Source organism: Panicum hallii, chromosome 7, assembly GCF_002211085.1.
Source record: "Panicum hallii strain FIL2 chromosome 7, PHallii_v3.1, whole genome shotgun sequence".
NCBI lineage: Eukaryota > Viridiplantae > Streptophyta > Magnoliopsida > Poales > Poaceae > Panicum > Panicum hallii.
Window position 1 is genome coordinate 47010020 of NC_038048.1, and position 25143 is coordinate 47035162.

The following is a 25143-nucleotide window of genomic DNA, read 5'->3' on the forward strand; positions in this document are numbered from 1 at the left end:
CTCTTTCAAGCCTAAACAATTCCTCTTGTGATTCAAGAGTCTCATCTAGATCATCTAGTTTCATTATTAATTTTATTATTCTAGTTGCCGCACTCTTGCCATATTGTTTAATAAGACTAGCAACTTCATCATCATCATCTATTTCATCATCCGATGAGTTCGGAGATATTACCTTTGAGTTCTTTGCCATCAAGCACATAATTGAATCTTGATCTTCATCATCGGTGAGATCTTCAAACAAGCTTGGTTGATGTGAAGATAAAGTCTTGAATGCCATGGTTGCAATATTTTCATTGTCGGAGTTGCTTTCTTCATTTGAATCCCATTCTTGACCAAGATGAGCTTCACCAATATGCTTTTTATATCTTGGCTTATCCCTCTTGGATGAACTCTCCTTGGCATTCTTGTTCTTTTTCTTTTCTTCCGGACAATCCGCAATGAAATGCCCAATTTTCTTGCAACCGAAGCATGGCTTGCTTGATCTTCTTCTTGATTCATTCTTGTTCTTGCCAAAGTTTCGAAAGTTGCCCTTCCTTAGAACTCTTCTAAAGTTCTTGATGAAAAAGGCCATTTGCTCATCATCAAGCTCATCATCTTCACTATCACTAGAGTCATCAATCTTTGATGGTTGGGATGCTTTCTCCTTGCCTTTCAACTTAGCTTGAAGAGCCAACCCATTATTCTTTGCAGCTTGCTCTTGTAGATCGGCTAAATCTTGATTTATTTTGACTCTCTTCAATTGATCATGATGAGCCTCAATTCTCCCAAGAACATTCTCGGCGGTGAAATGCTTGAAACCCCTTTCCGCTCTTATCAAACTAGGTAATGTGACATCCCTAGCCATGTAGACGGTTAAGAGCTTATCCACTATCTCACGATCACCCCATTTGTCTCCACCAAGAGATTTGATTTGATTGGTGATCTTTTTCATGCGGTTATACATCTCCTTAACAATTTCTTCTTTCTTCATGGAGAATAGACTTAGTTCATCTTCCAAAGTCTTGATTCTTGACTCTCAGACTTTTCTTGACCCTTGATGATTTACTTGGAGAGTGTCCCAAGCATCCTTGGCGGTGGAGCAATCTTCAATTTTGTCAAACTCTTCCGGACTCACGGAAGAATGAAGAATGTTCAACGCTTGATAATTTCTTTGTAAGACATATGCTTGAACGGGTGTTGTGGCTTCTCCATCTTCCGGGATCTCACACCCTACTTCAATGATTTTCCATAGATCCTTGTGAATTGCACTCAAATAACCAAACATCTTGGTCTTCCATTGATTATACCCCGTTCCATCAAAATAAGGGGGCTTTCCCATGTGAATTGAAGCACTAAGATATTTGAAATGTATAGTCATGACCAACTTGGTGATAGTTGGCTCTTTTCTTCACCTTTGAAGAGCTTGAAGATCTTCTCTTGTAGTCGTTTTCCGAGTCATCACTTGACTCGATCATAACTCTTGTGCTTGATTTCTCTTTCTTTCTTTGCAATTTCTTCTTCTTCCTCCAAGCCTTCCATTCTTGAAATGACATTTCATCGTCGGTCGTTTCCAAATCTTCTTCCTCTTCTTGTAGCCTGTTCTTTTTCTTATCCTCTGATCTTTCAGATGACTTCTCCTTCTGAACTTCAACCATTGGATCGGCTTGACCCTTGGATGAAGCGTCACTCGACATCTTGACTCTCCAAGCGGTTAAGCTTCAAATATGGAGAACCTTGCTCTGATACCAATTGAAAGGACCTCAAGATGCCTAGAGGGGGGTGAATAGGCTAATCTGCAACTTAAAACACTTTCAACACGGTTAGCAACACAGGAATCCGGATACTCCGGATATATGTCCGGATACTCCGGATATAGAGTCCGGAGTTTCCGGATATAGTGTCCGGACTATCCGGGTATGAAAAAACGTGCTACTAATCACTGTTGTAGATGCTGTAAATTGGATCAGGTAAATTTAGATGAACTAGGGGTACCTCTGAAGTGTTTCTCACCAGTTTTCTTTCTCGTGAGACTTGTACAAAAGTAGATCGGCCTCAAACCCTAAAAGGTTAGTCTCACAAGCAAATAATCACAAGCATGAGGTAGAAATATGAGAATGACACAGAATTTGTTTCCCGAAGTTCACTCCCAAAGGAGCTACGTCTCCGTTGAGGAAGAATTCAAGAGACGGTGCTCAAGAACTCCTATGCTCCTCTCCCAAGGGTGAGACCAACGCTCAAACCCTAGGGTAACTTACTATGAATTCCTCGGAGAGGAATGAGGATTACAAACCAGCTGTGATGCTCACAAATCAATCACGCAATCACAAGCGACGCCTAGCCGTCTAGGAGCTTGGAGCTCCAAGAGTAATAAACTAGAATCCACGGGCTAGACTTGGATTGATGTGCTCAAGAGATGAAATCAAAGCTTACTTGCACAATCTTACTTCAAACCCCAACGAAAATCACTCAAGAATGGAGCAAATGGGGAGTGAGAGAGCTCTCTTTTGGTTTTCTGCAGTTCTGGTCGAAAATGAGCAAGAGAGGGAGAGAGTGAGAGGGGGTATGGGAGTATTTATACCCCCTCTCCCAGAAACTAACCGTTGGGAGAGCGGTACCCGGAAACTCCGGGTATTTGTCCGGATACTCCGGACATATGGGTCCGGAGACTCCGGACCAAACTTGTTTTGCAGACCGGAAACAGTAACCCGGACACTCCGGGTATACGTCCGGATACTCCGGACAATCTGTCCGGACATTCCGGACTAGGACCCGGACACTCCGGGTTTGTCACTGAATTTCACATTTAAGACCCCTTTTTAGTGTTGAGATGGTTTCTTTATGATTTCTGTGGGTTCTCTTGAGCACAACTACCATGTCTACACTAGTGGATCACAGTTCCCCTTGATAGTACGGCGTTTCCTATACTCAATTTTCAAACATAAAATCTAATCTTTAAAAACTCTTGAGGACGCCGCTTTTCATATCCTTTTTGAGGGCTCACGCTTCTCTAAAGCTTTGCTCAATCACCATTAGCACCTGCACACATGCTTAATGACACGATTAAATATACATGTGCTTTGTCATATATCACCAAAACCCACTTAGGGGCCTAGATATCTTTCACATTGTTTGAACCAGCAACTCCAAAGAAAGCATGCCATATATGCAGATCTTGGGAAGCAACTGCTTCTAGAATTATGGTTGGTACTCCATAGTCACCACGAGTGAATTGCCCCCTCCATGCTAAAGGACACTTTTCCCAGCGCCAATGCATGCAGTCTATACTCCCTAGCATTCCAGGAAAACCACGTGACTCATTAACCTACAATATGCGCTCAAGATCCTCACGTGTGGGGCGCCTCAAGTACTCCCCACCATACACCTCAATCACCCCCCATGCAAACTTGTCCAAGCATTCTAATGTAATGCACTTCCCAATCTTAAGGTACTCATCAAGGGCATCAGCAGGAGTGCCATATGCTAGCATACGCATGGCTGCTGTGCACTTTTGCAATGGTGAGAGACCTACTCGACTAGCACAATCTGTCCTGTGTAAGTGAAATAGGGAGACCACTGTCCAAGAGAGTTCACCATGCGCAAGAAGAGGCGCCTATTCATACGGAATCTAGTACGAAACATACTCTCGGGGTAGAGTGGTTCTGCAGCAAAGTAGTCCTCCACTAGCCGCTGATGAGCACCTACATGATCCCTAGGTATGCTATTTCTTGGACCATATTGTCTCTTCAACACCCCACCTAAGATTTTAGCCTTGATCTTGGTTGCCAGCCTCCTAGCAAAAGAGTCTAGGGCGCTCTGCTCAACAACATACTCTCTCATGATTTTGGATGGGGCTAGATCATCAGAATTATCCGAGTAGGAAGATGAATCAGCCATAGCGAGTGAGGAAGATAGAGAAGGAAGGTGGATATGGTTGGCATAAAATGAAGGTGGGAAGGTAGCACTATATAGATGTGCTCTATTGCATGGTGTTCTGCTAAGAACAATTAAATAAAATTCGTAACTATCTCACCAGATTACAATGCATTGTAGTTGGGCTGTTGACTGGTAACTATTTTACCAGAATACAATGCATAGTAGTTGGACCGTTGACTGGTGACTATCTTACCAGATTACAATGCATTGTAGTTGGGCTATTGACTGGTAACTATTTTACTAGATTACAATGCATAGTAGTTGGGCCGTTGACTAGTGACTATCTTACCAGATTACAATGCATAATATTTGGGTTGTTGAATCTCCAAGTAATTCAGAAGTTATGCATAATTCAATAAAATAGTACAGCTCAGTATATGAACCGGGTAGTACCTTAGTTACCGTTGCCAAATAATTTGTCCCTTAGGCACCGCAATGCTAACACATGCTCAGATCTCACATCTTCCGCCATAACAGTTATGTCGTGCTTCAACAGCTCTCGGTATGTTTCTATCATGGCTGACTCCTTTTCTCTTTTGCTGCAAGATAAGAAAGCTTCCGAGCTTCAAGATTCTCACTAGACACACGCTTTTGTGTCTCTAGCATCTCTTTGCGTCCTTCACTTGCTTTGTTCTGAGTATCAATAAATATCTGGAGCTCATCTTCAAGATCTATAATGCAAGCTTCATCCTTCCTTTTTCGTTTCTGCAGCTCTTTAGCTTTCTTGCCCCCAATTGGCCTCTCTTCTTTATCATCATCTTGTACAGAGAAATGCTGCTCCACATCATCATCAACATTGTACTTCCTCTTGTCTGGATCCAATTCTGCAAGGCACTCCAAATAGGCGTCCCATTTCGGTTCTTTCCGCAGAACATCCCAACAATGCCTAAACAGAAATGGACCGTATTTTTTGTGCTCCTCTTCATAAAGGTTCAGTGCCTTATCCATTAAGTCCGCATCGGATTCACCACTAGCCCACAAAGCATTAGCCTCCTTCCAGTTACCACAGAACCATGCAACTCTTTTCTTAATTCTTCCAAATCGATCCTTGACTTGCTTGAGTAGCCTTGCACGGTTTTTTAGAATGGCGCTATTGTAGGCAGCAGTAACTTCTTTCCAATATTGCTCGTTCTTCTTGTAATTTGAATGGATTGGATCATTTGAATTATTCAACCATGCACCAAGCTACAATATCATTAGAGAAGGTGGTTCATTGCATTGGTATTAATTAACAGATAATGGATGGGAACATTTGAATTAAAAAAAATTAACTAACCAGTGCAATATCCTCTTCTTTTGTAAATAACAAGCGCTTCCCAGTCCTAGGATAATCAGATTTATTGGTGTCATCACCAACACTGATCGGCTGCGATAAATTACCAGTGCTCACAGGCTGTGCAGGACTATGCCTAGGTGTGTTTTTAGTTAAAAAATTAAACATACCATCGGGTGGGATAGAATCCACTCCCCCGTCAAGATAAGATAACATTAAATCATTAAATTATTAGAACAAAAGTGCAGGAGGACATCAATGTTAGAATAAAAGTGCACGAGGACATCCAAGCATTCCAGATAGCCAAAAAGATCAAAAACTTGCTTAGGTCTTTAACTTGTCATCATTACAGCACCAAAAATGTGTCATCATTACAGCACCAAAAACTTGATTACTCATCAATGTTCGACCAACTAAGAGCACAGGAAACACTTACCAAACTTGCAGCTCAGAGTCTTCTATATCTGTGGATGAAGGAGGTGCCCACCAAGAGCCTTCAGCCGATGAACCAGCCGTGCCTGGATGTTGTAGCACGGGAATCCAGTACGGAGTAGAGGAGGGTGCCATGGATTGCTGTGGATATGGAGGGCACCAAGCACTAGAGGCGAACATAGAATGGGTGGTTGTCGGTGGAACAGGTTGGGCACCGATTGGGGAAGGAACGGACTGAGTCCTAGATGCCGGCGGGATCTCCATTGGCGCCGGCGCAGAGGTCCTCTTGGATGGAGGCATCTTGCAGGGAAGAGGAGCGATGGTTATCTGGGGTTTGGATATGGCGATATAGGATGAGCTGGGTGGAATTGGGGGACTTAGATCCATCGATTCGATGCGTGCGGAAACGATTTGGCGCGAAGGGAATCGATTTGGCGCGCGCGAGCTAGTTTTGGTAGGGAGATTGGCGCGAAGGATGTGGGTGGAGCAGGAGATCGAGAGGAGGAACGAATCGCCGGCAGAATCGCCGATGACGGGCTGGGAGCAGGCGATTCCATCTCGGGTCTGCCGCTTCGAACGAGCGAAGTCGCGAGCCGCCCTTCCTACGTTTCTCGCTCCTCCAACTCGGATTGAGCTGACGTGGTGGGTTGTATTCGCCGGCTGACTGGACCCATTATACTTGCCTATACGTACTGTTCAGTGGCGGACCCGTGATGACGACCCTAGATTTTAGCCCAACAACAAACTTTAGCAGTCCCTTCCAGCCAACAGCACCGTGGCCGCGTACCGATCCCCCTCTGCCCGATGGCCCATCCAACCATCCGTCATTCGCCGCCAGGCTCTCGAGCCGCGCGACGCCCTGATGCGCGAGTGCGCGACCGGCGAGCAGGACTTTTGTATTCCTCTCCAGGCACCCGTCCAGCCGTCCATGCCGCGCCGCTCGATCTAGACACCGTGACGCTCGAGCGGCGATGATGCTAGCGGGAGCTGCCGTGCCCCGAGACCTCAAGGGCAAAAGCCACGGGCCACCGGCCACGAAGCCTATACTCCAATCTTTCTCCTGCTTCTGAAATGCAAACGGCAAGTGTGAATTCGGTTATTAATTGGTGTGTCCGTTGGCATTATTGTTGTTTCTATTCTCTGCAATCAATCTAGTGAAGAATCATCTGGGAAATTGTACGTTGTCATTTGTTTGGTCAATTTTAGTTGAGCTTGATATTTGAGAATGACATAGTTAATACTTTCAAGCCACTATGAAGTGTAAAGACAAAGCTTTAACATGTGTTCCATTTTTTTACAATGTAATTTATGCAAGTTTCAAACTTATATTTGTTAAAGTTAAAGTATTATGAGACCTTTTGTAAATTAGTGTTCTGCTTTTATGGATTTTTACGTGCAAAGCGAATTGTTGGAGAATAATATAAGTGTATTATCGAATTGTATATTGGACTATACCATATTGTATATTGAATCTTTTCTGCTAGGCATACCTTAACTTCAAATCCCGTGTCCGCCACTAGCACCAATAGTATATGCCGTATATGTAAAATCGTGAACCTGCCGTATATGTAAACGCTTTCGATGCTATGCTCAGATGAACATTGAGCTGGTGCCTAGGGCGTTGAAGTTGACGCTCTGCTGATGAATGTTTGGAAGCTTCTAGTAGATATCCTACATACAGCATCTCAAACTTGAACCAGAAAATCGTGGGGTTCCTCTTATCTAGCACCTTTATATCATAATATATCTATTTGATCAGCGTTTATTTGCTTGTAGAACCATGCATGATGCAATGAACTTATGCGTATATGTGATCTTCTAGAGTGCTGGATATTATAGGGCCTAGGTTCTGGTTTAGTTTCTAATATATTTATACCTCAGGGTTATTTGGTTTGTAGTATTATTGATCAAAAACGTCATGGGCCCTTGGCTTATAATCTGGTGGATATGAATTCAGTCAGGGGCTGACCCAGCCGTACTTTTTACAATTTAGCCTTTTTTTGAAAAAAAATCATATTTAGATCCCTAGAGAATTTATTTTCGAATTTGGACCCTTGGCGCCGTGAGTCACGGCGCCGAGGTATCTAGATCAGCTGCCATATGCCCACCCACCTGGCGCCGATGTGGCACCAAGCTCGGCGCCAGTGGTCATGGAGTGGAGCTCGGCGCCGCAGATCATGGTGCCGAGCTGAAAGTACGCCTAGAGGGGGGGTGAATAGGCGATCGTTGCTTAAAACCTGCACACAAGAATTCAGTCCGAGGCTGCCTGGCGGACCGTCCGCTGGGACTGTCCGCTGGGCACTTCCAATGTCCGCTGGGACGTCTCGGGTAAGAAATGTGACCGATTGAAAACTAAAACTTGTATACAAAATCTATTTGAATAGAAATGCTCTAATACAAGTTAGGAACACTAAATGCGGAAGCAATCTAGCACAAGATAGGTATACAAGTAGATCGGGCAAGAATACTACACGGAGGTACAAAAAGCAAGTATAACAAATGTGCAAAAGATGATGTGATGTAATCAAACACAAGAGACACAAGATTTTTCACCCGAGGTTCGAATCCACTCAAGGATTCTACGTCCCCGTTGAGGAGTCCACAAAGGACCGGGTTTCTCTCAACCCTTTCCTCTCTCAAGCAACCACAAAGGTCAAACTTGAGCTTTTCACTAGCAACAAGGGTAATACAAACTTCTCAATCCAACCACACCACGAGTTGGTTGTTCTTGAGCACCTCTAACCGTCTAGGAGCCAAGCTCCAAGAGTAATAGATGTGGAAAGCGATGGAGAATGCCAAGAGATGCCCAAGAGAGGTGAATCTCTTGGGGAGAGCTTGAATCTTGCTTGGATCTTGCTCAAACCCAACCCTAGACCAAGGATTTGGAGTGGAGAAGCTAGGGTTTTACTTTGGGGAGCTTTGGAGTGCTTAGAATGTGCTTGAGGCTCAGCTTATGCAATTTTGACCGGTGGTTTTTCGTTGGGGGTCGAAGGGGTATATATAGAGCCTCTCTAAAAACTAGCCGTTAGGCAGTTTTTAGTGTCCTGGCGGACTGTCCGCCAGGCCTGGCGGACTGTCCGCCAGGAACACTCGGGTTTGCAATCTTCTGTTCAAGGCATGGGTTCCGGATTTGGTTTATTTGTGTTCTACCACATACTTTCCACATCCCCCTTGATAGTACGGTATACCTAGACTCAAGAAAATATAAAACAAAGAATTATCTTCGCTTAAACCACATTTCTTGAACCGGTACCGTTCTCCAATTTTAACGAATCGTCGGAATTGGTTCTTCTTCTTTTCTCCTTTTTGGTTTCTTTGACCCCTGCTCATTATTCTCAATTGAAACATTAGATACACATTTAGGTTGTTATAAATCACCAAAATAGGTCATTAGGCCTAGATGCACTTTCAATCTCCCCCTTTTTGGTGATTGATGACAACCTAAATGAATCAATAAAAACAATGAATTCAATAGAGCTTGAGGAAATAAATATGTGATGAGCTCCCCCTAAATCCATGCATCCACAAGATATTCATGAACTCCATTTCATAATGAGCAAACCAAATAAAGTCAAAGCATCATGATGGGATAAAACCAAGATTAGATAAACAAGGATAAGCAATAGGTTCACAATCATAGCATAGCATCATCCATAAATAGGTTATTACAACCCAACTTAGTTCAAATACGAGATAAGCAATAAACACATAGTCTCACATACATCCAAATATCCAAATAAGTTTTTGACGACACTCAAGCTCACCATGAGTCTAAGAACACATGCTAGGATACAATCTTCTCCCCCTTTGGCATCAAGCACCAAAAAGAGAAAAGACAAACGGAAGCTAGGAGCAGCAATAACTCATCATCGAAAAAGACCATGTTAACCAATTCGATTCAAACGATCAAGAGAATCCAAGATTTTCACAAACAAGGAATACATTATTTTGAAAATCATTTTGTTGTTAAAAGGTTTACCACTAGACAAGCAAGTGTGCAACACTTTATTCCAAAATTCTAGAATCAATGATGTTTAGCTCATTCCTTAATGCACAAAATCTTTTCTCATCTAAGGGTTTGGTGAAGATATCGGCAACTTGGTCATTTGTTCTCACATGAGAGATTTCTATATCTCCTTTAAGGTTATGATCTCTCAAGAAATGATGCCGGATATCTATGTGTTTGGTTCTAGAATGCTCACAAGGATTTTCGGCTATTTTAATGGCACTCTCATTGTCACATAGGAGTGGAATACGATTCAAGGTGTAACCGTAATCCTTTAGAGTTTGTCGCATCCACAAAAGTTGAGCACAACAATGTGCGGCTGCAACATACTCCGCTTCGGCCGTGGAAAGAGCAACGGAATTTTATTTCTTGGATGCCCATGATACAAGGGATTTACCCAAAAATTGGCAAGTCCCGGATGTGCTTTTCCTATCAATTTTGCATCCGGCATAATCCGCATCGGAATAGCCAACTAGTTTGAAATTTGAACCTTTTGGGTACCAAAGACCTAGGTGAGATGTATGAACTAAATATCTCATGATTCTTTTAACAGCTCTCAAATGGCATTCCTTAAGATTTGATTGAAATCTTGCACATAAACAAACGCTAAGCATAATATCGGGCCTAGATGCACAAAGGTAAAGTAATGAGCCAATCATGGATCGATATACCTTTTGATCCACGGATTTACCTCCAATATCAAGATCAAGATGTCCATTTGTGCCCATGGGGGTCTTGATTGGCTTTGCATTCTCCATGTTAAACTTCTTGAGTATGTCATGTGTGTACTTGGTTTGGCATAGGAATGTCCCTTCCTTGAGTTGCTTGACTTGAAATCCTAGGAAGAAGTTCAACTCTCCCATCATAGACATCTCAAATCGCTTGACCATTGTTTGACTAAACTCATCACAACAACCTTTGTTAGTAGAACCAAATATGATGTCATCAACATATATTTGGCAAACAAATAAATTATTACCAACTTTTCTAGTGAATAAGGTAGAGTCGGCTTTACCAATTTTAAAACCATTTTCAATAAGAAAATCCCTAAGGCATTCATACCATGCTCTAGGTGCTTGCTTAAGCCCATAGAGCGCCTTATGGAGTTTGTAAACATGGTTAGGATACGCTTCTTCCTCAAACCCCGGTGGTTGCTCTACATATACCTCTTCCTTGATTGGGCCATTCAAGAATGCACTTTTGACATCCATTTGATAGAGCTTAAAATTATGGTGAGTAGCATAGGCAACAAGAATACGAATTGACTCAAGCCTAGCTACAGGAGCAAAAGTTTGGTCAAAATCCAAACCTTCAACTTGTGAGTAACCTTTTGCCACAAGTCGTGCTTTATTTCTCGTCACCACACCATTTTCATCTTGTTTGTTGCGGAACACCCATTTGGTTCCAACAACATTTTGCTTGGGTCGCTCCACCAATGACCACACTTCATTTCTTTTAAAGTTGTTGAGTTCCTCTTGCATGGCCATTACCCAATCCGCATCTTGTAGAGCATCTTCCACCTTAAGAGGTTCAAGAAAAGAAACAAAGGAGTAATGTTCACAAAAAGTAGCAACACGAGAACGAGTAGTTACTCCCTTTGCAATGTCACCAAGAATGTTGTCCACGGGGTGATCTCGTTGAACACTTTGGTGCACTCTAGGATGTGGCACTTGATTTCTTGACTCCTCTTGTTCATCATCTCTCTCTTCTTCATCTTGTTCAACACTTCCCCCTTGATCATTGCCATCTCCTTGATGATCATCATCTTGAGTTGGAGGAGATGCCTTGGTTGAAGATTGTTGACCTTGATCATTGCTTGATTCTTGAGGACGTACATCTCCAATTGACATGTTCCTTAAAGCTTCAATTGGAGCTTCTTCATCATCTAGTTCATCAAGATCAACTTGCTCTCCTTGAGAGCCATTAGTCTCATCAAACACCACATCACATGAGATTTCAACACATCCGGATATTTTGTTGAATACTCGATATGCACGTGAGTTTGAATCATAACCAAGTAAAAAACCTTCCATAGCTTTAGGAGCAAACTTAGAGTTCTTAGCTTTCTTGTTGAGAATATAACATTTGCTCCCAAAAACTCTAAAATATGAAACATTGGGTTTGTTACCGGTGAGAAGCTCATAGGAAGTTTTCTTTAGTAGACGATGAAGATAAAGTCGGTTGATGGCATGACAAGCGGTATTGACCGCTTCCGCCCAAAACCGGTCGGAAGTCTTGTACTCATCAAGCATTGTTCTTGCCATCTCAATGAGCGTGCGGTTCTTCCTCTCCGCCACCCCATTTTGTTGAGGTGCATAGGGAGCGGAGAACTCATGCTTGATTCCTTCTTCATCCAAGTAGTTATCTACTTGAGTGTTCTTGAACTCACTCCCGTTGTCGCTTCTAATCTTCTTGATCCTTAAGTTGAACTCGTTTTGAGCTCTCCTTAAGAATTTCTTGAGAACCCCTTGAGTTTCACTTTTATCATGCAAAAAGAATACCCAAGTGAAACGTGTATAATCATCAACAATGACTAAGCCATATTTGTTACCGCCGATGCTTATGTAGGCAATAGGACCAAACAAATCCATATGAAGTAGTTCCAATGGTCTACTTGTTGTCATGATGTTCTTGGTGGGATGGCTAGATCCAACTTGCTTTCCTGCTTGACATGCTCCACAAGGCCTATCTTTCTCAAATACAACATTTGTTAGTCCTACGACATGACCACCTTTTAGGAGCTTGTGAAGATTTCTCATACCAACATGGGCTAGGCGGCGATGCCACAACCAACCCATGTTGGATTTTGCAATTAAGCATGTATCAAGTTGAGCTTTATCTTTAGTGAAGTCCACTATATAAAGCTTTCCCTTTAATACACCCTTAAACGCAACCGAGCCATCACTTCTCCTATAGACGGTCACTCCTTCATCGGTAAACATACAATTGTAACCCATGTTACAAAGTTGCGACACGGATAGCAAGTTGTAATCTAGGGTTTCAACAAGAAAAACTTTTGAAATGAAGTGCTCGGAAGATATAGCAATGTTACCGAAACCCAATACTCTTCCTTGGCTATTGTCACCAAAAGAGATTAAGTCGGTAGGGTCGTCGTTCTCTTCATAAGTTGAAAACATGCTTCTTTCTCCGGTCATGTGGTTAGTGCATCCACTATCAATGATCCACTTTGATCCACCGGAGGCATAGCCCTGCAAAACAGATTTAGACTTTGTTTTTAGGTACCCAAACTTGCTTGGGTCCTCTTACATTAGTCACAAGTGATTTGGGCACCCACACACAAGTCTTTGGACTCTTGTGGTGTGGCCCAACATATTTAGCAAACACTCTTCCAAACTTGTTTCTCATAATCACATAAGATGCATTAAAGTCATAGAAATGATTAGTAGGAAGCTTTGATGCATTGGAAGAAGTGAGGCGAAAGGCTGAAATTCTGCCACCCGAGCGTTCCTGGCGGACTGTCCGCTGGGTCCTGGCGGACTGTCCGCCAGGCACTCTCGGGTGCCCAGTTCCGGAAGCAATTTTCCCATTTGTTGCTTCCCTTACAAACTTAGGAAACTCATGCCCATTGATCTTGATTCTTGCATTATGCTTTTCAAAACGTTGAAAACCAATACCATCCTTGATGTTGGGGCGTCTTGAGTTCAAGTATGCACCTCTTGCATATTTGAGTTTTTCCTCCTCAAGATCCTTCTTCTTTTGTTGTGCTTCACTTTCTAGGGATGTGATCTTGACTTTCAAGCTTTCAATCAACTTTACGTTAGTAGCACATGCATCAACATCAATATCCTTGCATCTAATGCATGATTGTGCTATGGAGAGACTAGTTGATGAGTCATGTTGAGATGTTGAGGCATTGGACAAGAAAGTGTCAAATTGCAATTCAAGGCTTTTGTTTAAGCAAATAAGTTCATCTTGAAGTGCAACATTTGCACTCTTGAGACTAGTATTAGTCTCCTTGCTTTCCACAAGTTCCTTGTCCAAGGCCTTACATTTTTCTTCTTGCTTAGTTATGAGCTCCTTGAGTTCAAGGTTTCTCTTCTTTTCAATAATGAGCAAGTTTTCTTGTTTCTCAAGGATATCATTCTTCTCATTTAGCTCTTCTATGAGTTCATTAAACTTAGCAATAGCATTTTTATCTAAATTCTTGAACATGGCAACCATATCAATATCATTATCATTTTCATTAGAGCTACTAGATGTACTTTCATCATCACTAGTAGTATATTTAGGAGAAGAGCATGGGATGGCTTTTACCTTTCTTTTACCTCCCCTTGCCATAAGACAAGTGTGAGTGATATTTTTCCCATGCTTGAGGTTGGGGAAGAGAGAAGTCTTGTTAAAGGCGAGTGTGGCCGCTTCTTCTTCATCCGAGTTGGAGCTCTCATCATCGGAGTCCCACTCCTTGCCAAGATGTGCTTCACCACTTTGTTTCTTCTTGAAGAACTTCTTGTCCTTGGTGAAGTAGTTCTTTTCCTTGTTGTCCTTTCTCTTCTCTTCCTTGTCCTCTTTCTTTTCATATGGGCAATTTGCAATGAAGTGCCCACTCTTGCCACAATTATAGCAATTTCTTTTTGTCCTTCTTTTGGAGCTCTCATGCCCCTTGTTGCCCTTGTAGTTGTGGCTTCTCATCAATTTGCTGAAATTCTTCATGAGAAGAGCCATGTCATCATCATCAAGACTTGAACTATCGCTATCATTGTCACTTGATGAGGATTCTTGCACTAATTTCTTGCTCTTCTCCTTCTTGTTTGCCTTGAGGGCAATGTCTTGCCCTTTTGAGGTTGAGGTTCCCTTGGACAGGCTCTTCACATACTTAGCTTCACTTTCCATCATCTCATGGTTGATGATCTTGCCAAGTACTTCTTCCGGTGTCATCTTCTTGTAGTTGGAGCTTTCCCTTATCAAGGTACATAAGGTTATGTTCCTTACCGAGAAGGCCCTAATCATCCTCTTGACCACTTCATGGTCGGTCCACTTCTTGCTTCCAAGATTCCTCACTTGATTGATCATCTTCTTGAGCCTTGTGTACATCTCTTAGGGAGTTTCATCATCCAAGATGGCAAACCTCCCAAGTTCTCCTTCAAGCATCTCAATTCTTGCTTTCCGAATGGTCTTGGTGCCTTCATGTGCCACTTTGAGAGTATCCCATATCTCTTTTGCACTTTGCAATCCATCCACTTTATCAAATTCCTCTCTACTCAAGGATGAGAGGAGGATGGTTGCGGCTTGAGCATTGCGGTGGAATAATTGTTGCATGGTTGGTCCAAAACTTTCATCATCGCTATCCGGTTGCTCAATACCTACACAAACAATCTCCCAAAGACTAGGGTGAAGAGAAAACAAGTGCCATCTCATGTTAGTCCTCCATTGGGAGTAGTTAGTTCCATCAAAGTGTGGGGGTTTTCCAAGAGAAACGGAAAGAAAATTATTGTTGGAACTCATGTTATCATAATTGAAAGGAGTGCGAGAGTAGTTAGAAGTAACCGATTTCTTCTTCTTCCTTCTCTTGATGTAGATGGACCCTTCATCACTACTTGATGTTGAGGATGAGGATGACTCAATCACTATCCTCTTGCTTTTGCTTTTGCTCTTACTCTTTTTCTTGTGATCTCCACTCTTCTTGGAGCAATCGGATACATCAAACTTGGCGTTGTCATCTTCCTTGTGCATCTCACCTTCTTTGCCCTTGTTCTTCTCAAGACTCTTGTGTGAATCTTCTCCGGCCATGATCTCCTCGAGTTGTTAGACTCAAATTTGAGGAACCTGGCTCTGATACCACTTGAAAGTACGCCTAGAGGGGGGGTGAATAGGCGATCGTTGCTTAAAACCTGCACACAAGAATTCAGTCCGAGGCTGCCTGGCGGACCGTCCGCTGGGACTGTCCGCTGGGCACTTCCAATGTCCGCTGGGACGTCTCGGGTAAGAAATGTAACCGATTGAAAACTAAAACTTGTATACAAAATCTATTTGAATAGAAATGCTCTAATACAAGTTAGGAACACTAAATGCGGAAGCAATCTAGCACAAGATAGGTATACAAGTAGATCGGGCAAGAATACTACACGGAGGTACAAAAAGCAAGTATAACAAATGTGCAAAAGATGATGTGATGTAATCAAACACAAGAGACACAAGATTTTTCACCCGAGGTTCGAATCCACTCAAGGATTCTACGTCCCCGTTGAGGAGTCCACAAAGGACCGGGTTTCTCTCAACCCTTTCCTCTCTCAAGCAACCACAAAGGTCAAACTTGAGCTTTTCACTAGCAACAAGGGTAATACAAACTTCTCAATCCAACCACACCACGAGTTGGTTGTTCTTGAGCACCTCTAACCGTCTAGGAGCCAAGCTCCAAGAGTAATAGATGTGGAAAGCGATGGAGAATGCCAAGAGATGCCCAAGAGAGGTGAATCTCTTGGGGAGAGCTTGAATCTTGCTTGGATCTTACTCAAACCCAAACCTAGACCAAGGATTTGGAGTGGAGAAGCTAGGGTTTTACTTTGGGGAGCTTTGGAGTGCTTAGAATGTGCTTGAGGCTCAGCTTATGCAATTTTGACCGGTGGTTTTTCGTTGGGGGTCGAAGGGGTATATATAGAGCCTCTCTAAAAACTAGCCGTTAGGCAGTTTTTAGTGTCCTGGCGGACTGTCCGCCAGGCCTGGCGGACTGTCCGCCAGGAACACTCGGGTTTGCAATCTTCTGTTCAAGGCATGGGTTCCGGATTTAGTTTATTTGTGTTCTACCACATACTTTCCACATCCCCCTTGATAGTACGGTATACCTAGACTCAAGAAAATATAAAACAAAGAATTATCTTCGCTTAAACCACATTTCTTGAACCGGTACCGTTCTCCAATTTTAACGAATCGTCGGAATTGGTTCTTCTTCTTTTCTCCTTTTTGGTTTCTTTGACCCCTGCTCATTATTCTCAATTGAAACATTAGATACACATTTAGGTTGTTATAAATCACCAAAATAGGTCATTAGGCCTAGATGCACTTTCACGAGCTCGCAACCATAACCATCCTGTCCGAGCCTTCATCCCATATTTCTTACCCCGTCTCAATTTTTCTATCTCTTCCCCACCCGCACAACCTCATCAATCGACGTATTTGATCTTGAAAACTTTGATTTGATCCATAGATCTTCAAGAGCAAGATATCCTCTCTACCCTCCTCAATTTTTACGTATCGATTTGATCTATATTATGTGTATTATTCAGTGTAATTGCTTAAGGTTTAGGGTTTAGTTATTAATATGTGTAATATGCAACTTTAGATGCCTAGACGTAGTAAATCTAGTAAATCAAAGGTGATAATTGGAACAACCTTCACCCGTTTGCAGCTGCCTAGTGGTGTTTCTGTGCCGATGTGCTTCTGCGGTTGTCGGTGTTTTTACCGTCGGCCTACCTAAATATACCCTAAGGTAGGCGATTATTTGGTGAGGGATCGCCGGATCTGGAACTTGAAGGTGAACGCAAGAACACAAGACACAAATTTAGACAGGTTCGGGCCGCTAGAGTAACGTAATACCCTACGTCCTGTTTTGGGGTGTTGTATATTGCACCCTGCGCTTGGATGTTGAGTTGCCTGTTGGCTGCTCTCTGTTTGTTCTCTGCCTATCTAGGTATCCCTTCCCTCCTTTATATATCCCAGGGGACGGGGTTTCTAATAGAATTATAAGTAGGAGTCATAGTAGGATTACAAGGTATGAGTCCTAATAGGATTACAGTGGAATCCTAATATGAATCAGACTTTTTCTTCCTCACGGGTAGCTTTCTTGCAGTACCAGGGGATCTATCCCTGACAACCCCCTGCAGGCATTTCGAGTACTTCTGAAGTAGTCTTCGGCTTCATCTGAAGCTCCGTCTTGAAGGTCTTTTTCGAGTACTTTCTTGGTTGCATCGAGGCTATGAGGTGCTCATGCCTCGAATAGTCGAATAGCTTCAAATCTTCTTTTGTATGGCGTGCGATGGAAAATCACACTCCATATGGAGTAGTCCCGAGCCTTAGGTTGAATCGAAGAATCAGGCCGAGGGTCACATTAGTCTTGAATCTTCCTTGCTTACTCTTCGAATATATTCAAAAAATAAGTAGTCGATGCCACGTATCCTACAGCCCTCGTGGCTTGAATTCAAAACCCTTAGGTTAGGAAAAAGGATCCAAGAATCTGGCATTGGTGTTACTCTGAAATTCTGAGAAAAACTCTTCGCCTTCTGCACAGTAAAATTGAGCCTCCTGCTGGTTTATTTAACCGTGCGTTTGACTTAGGGTTTCTTTTGCACTCTCAGTCTTTATATGAGTCGTCTTCGAGTAGTTTTACGGCGTCCAGCCCCTGAGCTTATGAGCCAGAAGAGCCGAAGGAGCCATGTCGAGTAGTGTGCATCGTCTAACCCCCGAGCCTGTGAACTAGCGAAACTGTGATGGCACGTCGTGCTGCCTGGAGGGTTGTTGCCGAAGTTTGATTGAAAAAGGATAATGCATACATTATGTAGCATAATGCGAAGATACCGAGTAGTACTCAGTAATAATATGAAGACACCCAAATTTATTCGGTGTAAAAATTGTTGTATCGAGCTTATTTTTAGGCCATTTAACTCTCCCGAGCAGTCCACCCTTTACGTTCACCCGGTCCCAGTTTAGCCTTCGCCCATAGCATGTACAAGTCGCTTAGGTCTATAGCATTCACTCATATCATGTACGAGTCGCTTAGCTCTCTAGCCTTCGCTCATACGGGACAGGTCGCTTAGGTCATGACTGGAGACTCGAGGTTTTACGGATTAAGGCATTTGCTACTCGACTAGATTAGCGACCATTAAGAGAAGACAATGAGCACAAAGTAGTCATCATACGACAAAGACGATGCGCAGTGCACAAAAGTAGTCGATATTGTGACAGAATGAATGCGCGTTGTGCAAAAAATAGTCGATGAAGTGTAGCTCTGGAGGGTTTCAATGCCTATCGAGAGTCATACACGAATAAGTAGTTGGTGAAGTGTAGCTTTGGAGAGTTTCAATGCCCGTCAAGAGACGTACACAGATAGGTAGTCGATCATGGTGTAGCCCCCGAGGGTTTCATGCCTGTCGAGAGGCGTACCCAGAAAGGTAGCCGATCTTGTGAAGAACAAGTCGGAAAAGGTATAAGTCACTTAGCTTGATTCGTGGATAAATGTCGACAAAGCCGTGAAGCTTGTTGATGGAGCTGCGACGGTTTGTTGATGAAGCTCAACTAGTCGGAGTCGATTCTGACTAGTTTTCAAGTCGAGACGAGTAGTTGATGTAGTCGTTGCTGTGAGGCTCGCCCTCGACTAGTTTCTAGTCAAGACGAGTAGTCGAAGTAGTCGGCGGCAGGCCGCCGATCGTCCTCGCGAAGTCGACGTGCTCGCCGGCGAGCCACCGAGCCTTCTCGCGAAGTCGAAGTAGTCGCTGGCGGGCCGCCGAGCCTCCTCACGAAGTCAAAGTAGTCGAACTCGTCGCTGCTGTGCGCGGACATTGTGGCACAAACCAAAGTTAAACCAGATCGTCGAGGTCGGCGGCCGCGTGCATCAACATTGCAGCGTGAGGTGAAGTCGAGCCGAGTAGACAAGGTCGATGTAGCCGTTCGATGAAGGATTTGATCTCGAACTTGATGAATCGATCCACCGATGCATATGTACGAAGCAGCAATCCGCCACCTTGAGTGGATTGATGTTGATGAAGAGGTCCTTCAAATTCGCCCAATGATCGCGACGATCAGCCCCACGGTGGGCGCCAACTCTCGGTATTTTTACCGTCGGCCTACTTAGAGATACCCTAAGGTAAGGTAAGTGATTATTTGGTTAGGGATTGCCGGATCTGGAACTTAAAAGTGAACGCAAGGACACAAGACACAAATTTAGACAGGTTCAGGCCGTTAGAGTAGCGTAATAGCCTACATCCTGTTTTGGGGTGTTGTATATTACGCCCTGCGCTTGGGTGTTGAGTTGCCTGTTGGCTGCTCTCTGTTGGTTCTCTGTCTAACTAGGTATGCCTGCCCTCCTTTATATATCCCAGAGGACGGGGTTCCTAGTAGGATTACAAGGTACGAGTTATAGTAGGATTATAAGGTATGAGTTTTAATAGGATTACAGTGGAATTCTAGTAGGAATCAGACTTCTTTTTTCTCACAGGTAGTTTTCTTGCGGTATCCAGGGATCTATCCCTGACAGCGGTGATCCTTGCAAGGTAACCAAGTCAGATGAAGAGGATTCAATATAACTAGAGGTATTGGATGTGTGAAAATTATGCATTCGACCCTACTCCTCATCAGATTCGCATTGGGTTGCTGGTAAGAATATTTTTTAAAATATTTTCACTGTAATATAGAATCATGTATGCCTCGTGAGTAATAGTATGTGTGTATCAATTGAATGTTTTGCAGACCCCTCCCCCGCTTTGTGACTTTGAGCAGTGGATAGACACTGAGATTAAAGAGGAGGATAAGGAGTATCTACGTAGAATGAAGGCGTGGGATACGGAGCAGAAGGAGTTGTTGGAGCAGAGACGGCAAAAGAAGGCAGCAGAAAAAGAGCGGAAAGAAGAGTTGGAAAGGAGGCACGCTGCTCAGCACAAGGAGGAGAGGGAACAGAAACTAGAGCGTTTTCGTCATGTGAAGGCAGTAATGGAGGAGAATCCAGATGCATTGAGGAAGAAAAAGTGATCTTGTTGCACTTAGTAGTATGCAAGATTTGCTAGTTGTATGGTTTACTGAAGTAATAACCTTATCATTATGTTCTCATGTACTTGATTTATTTTTGTGTTGTCATTTGTTGCATCTTCCATGACCTCAATTGGTACCATAATAGAATCAAGACTAACAAATTACATGCATTACATAATTGAACACTCACAACACATGTAGTGGCATGTCAGGACCGGTACTGAACAACGGTAAAGAGGTCCTGGACTAAATCTAACATGCCTTAGGTAATTAAATGAAACAACAAATATATGGATATAGCATGTAAATAAGACAGGTTACTCCTGGTACTCTCCCCACATAGCAAATTGTGTTGCCCCTTCTCCATAGTATCCACCCATTGCAGGCGGCGGTGGCGGTGGTGACAGAGGCCACTTGTTCCCATGATAAGGGCAGTTGAAATATGGATGTACCTCATGTGAACCCATTGCTGTTGTTACCGCTGCTTACTTCCCTTTCTAGATCGAAGATACGATTCTGCAGGTAGTAGATGTACTCCTGATGCAGATGAAGTGGAGGAGGATCAACCCACCTAACGAACCCGCAGTTTTCTGGAGCATCTGAAGAATGTAACAAATATCTCATGTAAGTTGTAAAAAGAAGAGAAATATATATAACAAACGAAATGTAGTAACAATTACCCAAACTCGCGGGCATTTGAAGAAACGACGACCTCCATCGATCCCCTCGGCACACATCTGCACTAAGCAGTCCTCACCATACATACATTTTGGCCAATCTTCTTTGCGGTCATCGTATCCTCTAAGAGGCTTCTCTTTGGTGAATTCACCTTTTCTCTCAACTGGAAACTTATACACAGCTTCCGAATAGGATCCAGGACCAACAGACCTCTCCTACACAATGGGAGGTCCCTTCCTTCCTCCCTTCCCTCTCACACTGCCGAAACCCTTTCCACTGGATGACCCTCCAGACATTCTTACTACAATGTCTCTTGTTTTCGAAGTTAGAAACAATGCATCCAACAATGTGTACATATAGACCGATGCAGGTTTACAACCCGATATGTGGCGTCGTAAATGCACCTGAAAAGCCTACAGCCTAGGAAACTATAACTGAAAAGACTATATCAAAGGATACTGAAAAGTCTGTACGGAAACACTGAAAGAACTACACGAAAGCACACTGGAAAGCCTATTTCAATTCCGACTGCAAAGGCTAGATCCTTTTTCCGATTGGACAACACATGTTGCAATAAATAAACTGGTACGTTTATAATTGTCATAAAGTCATGTTATGCGCTTCTGTACTACGATGAACAAATCACGGGAAAAATTCACAAGAGCTTCACTTGTTTCACGAGCATTCACAATGAAGATAATACATCATAATATGATACAAACATGTATTCAACGAAATACCACCAACATATTCACCAAGAACCAGAACATCCACACATGTCAGAAGCATAGTCCATAGTCCGTACGTGCGGAATAGTCCATACAAGCTGAACAGTCCATAGTATCCACGAACTAACCTTACTGCCTCCTAGTCTTACGCCACGCCCTCTTCCTCTCTCTCCCCGCGCCCTATTCTTCTCTTGCTCTCCCGTGTGCCAAATTCTTGCATGCACATGCACCTCCTAAATAGGGTAACATGACTTGTTTTCTGGAACAAATTTTGAATCCTAGGATAACTTGTTTTTGGACAAATGGAGTAGTTTCTTAGATTTTAACTTTTGTGTAAGAAACCATTTCTTGTATGAGGTCCAATTTATTGATTTTTTCTCACTCTCCTCTTTAATTGTATTGTCAAATTATAAAACATTTTACATGATATCATGTTATATGTTATTAAAAACCATCGTGGTCACTGCATTGGGACCGCGTTATGGCTCCATCCTTTTTCTGTTGCAGCTGAGGCCCATCCGAAGCGGGCCGCCACTCAGTTTTTGGCCCAGGTTCGCCCCTGTTAATCAGAGTATCAGGGTGCTTTGTTGAATTAACATAATTTATTTAAGACCAGAAAAAAAATCTGGCAGTTCTCGTGCAACAAAGCACATGAGTGACATAAAATCCCCGTTAGAAATACTCGTGTTTGAAATAGACGCGAGCATGCGTTTCATGATGCCATGACGGTACACTTCCGGTACATGCATGATTATGTACGTCCATGAATAGCTAGCTAGATGTATGGAGATTGCTACCGGTAGCCTAGCTTTCCTAACAATCGCATACGCGTTCACGACGACGGTTGGCTCGTGGCCGGTGATTCATCACCACGCGTCCACACGATGAGATGGTGGTGTGGTAGGTGTGTCCCCGGTGGGCTCGTTGTCTGCCCGCCGCCACCGACGGGCCACGCCGCTGCTGGTGATCGATGCTCCGCCGGCCGGCCCGCCGCGCGCGGATGTTCTCGCCTTTCCATGTTCGCGGCGGTGGCCAGGCGCGACGACGGCCGGCGGACGGAGTCTCCGTCGACCTCGGACCCAGCCTTGCTTTTGAGTCGTGCGCGCTCCGATCGACGAGCGAGCACCACTGCAGCAGGCAGAACCGGCCGGCCGGCCGGCCAAGAGTCTCTGTCAGCTAGCTCCGTGCTCCGCGCACCCGATCAACAGTTCAACAACACCGTCGGTATATACGTATAGAGGTGCCTCCTACTAGTGTGTCCAGTTCGAGGGGCGCGAGATTATCTGTAACCTTGCACTAAACCTTTGGGTGGCATGGCGTACGGACCGGGTCTGACAACTGGGAGCACAGTCTCCGGACCTCCCCCACACTCTAGTAGGTCCAGCGCCTCCACATGCCCACGAGGACAAGGTTCTCAGAAACGGCTACTGCGGGCCCGGACCACCGCGGGGTGGTCTTGGGCCCCTACGTGTGGAAGCCGGACCCCCGGAGGGCCTGAGCGCTTGGGCCAGCCATGGGGGCCCGGACCTCCCATCCCACCGGGGAGGAGGTCCGGTGCCGCCACGTGTCCTTAAGAAGCGGCCGTCAAACCAGCACCGCCACGTGTCCGGTGGGAGCCGGCCTTCTACGAGAAGCCAGCCCAACTACCGCATTAAATGCGGGTGGTTGGGGTGCATATGTCCGAGACAGGGCATGGGCTACCCATTGACACGTTGGGTAGGTATGCTGACACCACGGTAAACCCGCCAGTTACCGAGGCGGCGCGTCGCGTCACCGCACCGCGTGCGCTGGCGAGGGGCGTGTAGTCACATCACGGCACCGCGCGCGTGAGCGAAGGGTCATTATGACCTGCTGTATGAAGGCCACGGCGTGCGCTGCTACAGTGTGCAGAGGTTACAGCACGGCAGGTCAACATAGCTCCTTCGCCTGTCAACGGGAACGGGCTCTACAGTGACAGTACGTCCCCCACTACGCATGTCACTAACAGCAGACCCTGTGCTAGCGAGACGGCACATGACTGTACCCTGGTAGAGGATACGCACGGAGGCCGAAGAGAAAGATTTCCAAATCTGTGGCATTTAATGCTCCAATGTGTACGTTATTTAATATGTCGCCGGATCCACCTGTCGGGACCCCGCTCAGTGTACGTGCTCCCCTTGAGCCTATAAAAGAAATAGCGCGCACGTTAGAACACGAGTTCCACGAACACAAAAGTTTCACAAGCTCTCAAGCTTAGACACACACACCACAAGATTCACAAGCTCAGGTAATACATCTGACAGTGGATGTAGAGTTTAGGTTCCGGCGGCTTGAACCACTCTAAACCCTTATGCTTCCCGTGTTCATACGTCTGTTGATCTAGCATTCCTTGACTTCCCCCAAACTCATTCTAAACTAGGATTAGACGGGTGCACTCTGCCACCCGGCTGGAAAAAAACTCCGACAACCACTGTTACTAGGTATACACACATCTGTAAGGGCTGCGAGGCATCATTTTCCCAAGTCCCGTGCTACGCGATTCAACACAACAAACACATTCATCTCCGCATCACATGCTGATGCTGGTACCCAGACAGCCTTGCATGCGTAGCTCACGTACGTACGCTTCCTTCCACGGCGTGCTGCCGCCGCCATTCTGCTTCATAGAAGGTACATCTCGTGGACGTACGTACGTGCAGGTCTACTTCATCTTTAATCATGTGCATATAATATCATATCAGGGCCCATACTTCTTCATCTAGCTTTTCTTTCTTTTCTTGAACAACAGTGCAATGACTTGGTGTGGTCCCTCCGAAGTCTCCAACTTGAGGCATGATGCAATGCAAAGCAAGCGCGACACACAGGCATGGACTAGCTCGTTGAATGCCGCAGCCAGCGTGACCTTCCCTGCCGGGCCAGAGCTTCCCTTCGCCTACCCCGATCGATCGACACCGCTACATATAATACAGCTAGATGATTATTTCGTTTTAAAAAATTATCTGACTGCCAGGATCCTTTTTTCGTGATGATAATGCTTTTTTTCTCAAACCGGCTCCGATTGAAAAGCGCGCACCGCTGGCGGTGGTCGCGCCGCCGGCCAGCCCGACGCCCACAGTGGGCGGCTGCTGCGCTCCACGGAGCACTGCCTACTTCATCTTTAATTAGACCCTTTGTTCGAAGGGCTAAACTTTTAAATCGTACAATCTTACTATTTAGAAATATTAAATAACATTTATGTATAATTTTTTTCACATATAGGTGCTAATTCGCGAGACGAATTTAATAAGTCTAATTAATCTAATTTGCAACAGTGATGCTACGGTAACCATCCGCTAATTGTGGATTAGCATACCTTATTAGATTCGACTCACCAATTAGTCCAAGGGTTCTGCAATTAATTTTGTAATTAAATTTTATTTAATACTCTTAAATGATAATTT

At 44.2% G+C, this 25143-nt stretch overlaps 1 protein-coding gene across 1 annotated transcript; it reads right to left on the reverse strand.

Annotated features, from left to right (window-relative positions):
- Positions 1–4425: 4425 nt before the first annotated feature.
- Positions 4426–7796, reverse strand: LOC112900911 (glutathione S-transferase T3-like). Its single transcript, XM_025969684.1, has 4 exons — positions 7730–7796; positions 7108–7133; positions 5189–5278; positions 4426–5097 (listed from the first exon to the last, which is right to left on the reverse strand). The coding sequence occupies exons 1-4, from the start codon at positions 7794–7796 to the stop codon at positions 4426–4428; spliced, it is 855 nt and encodes a 284-aa protein (XP_025825469.1).
- Between the last annotated feature and the right edge of the window lie 17347 nt (positions 7797–25143).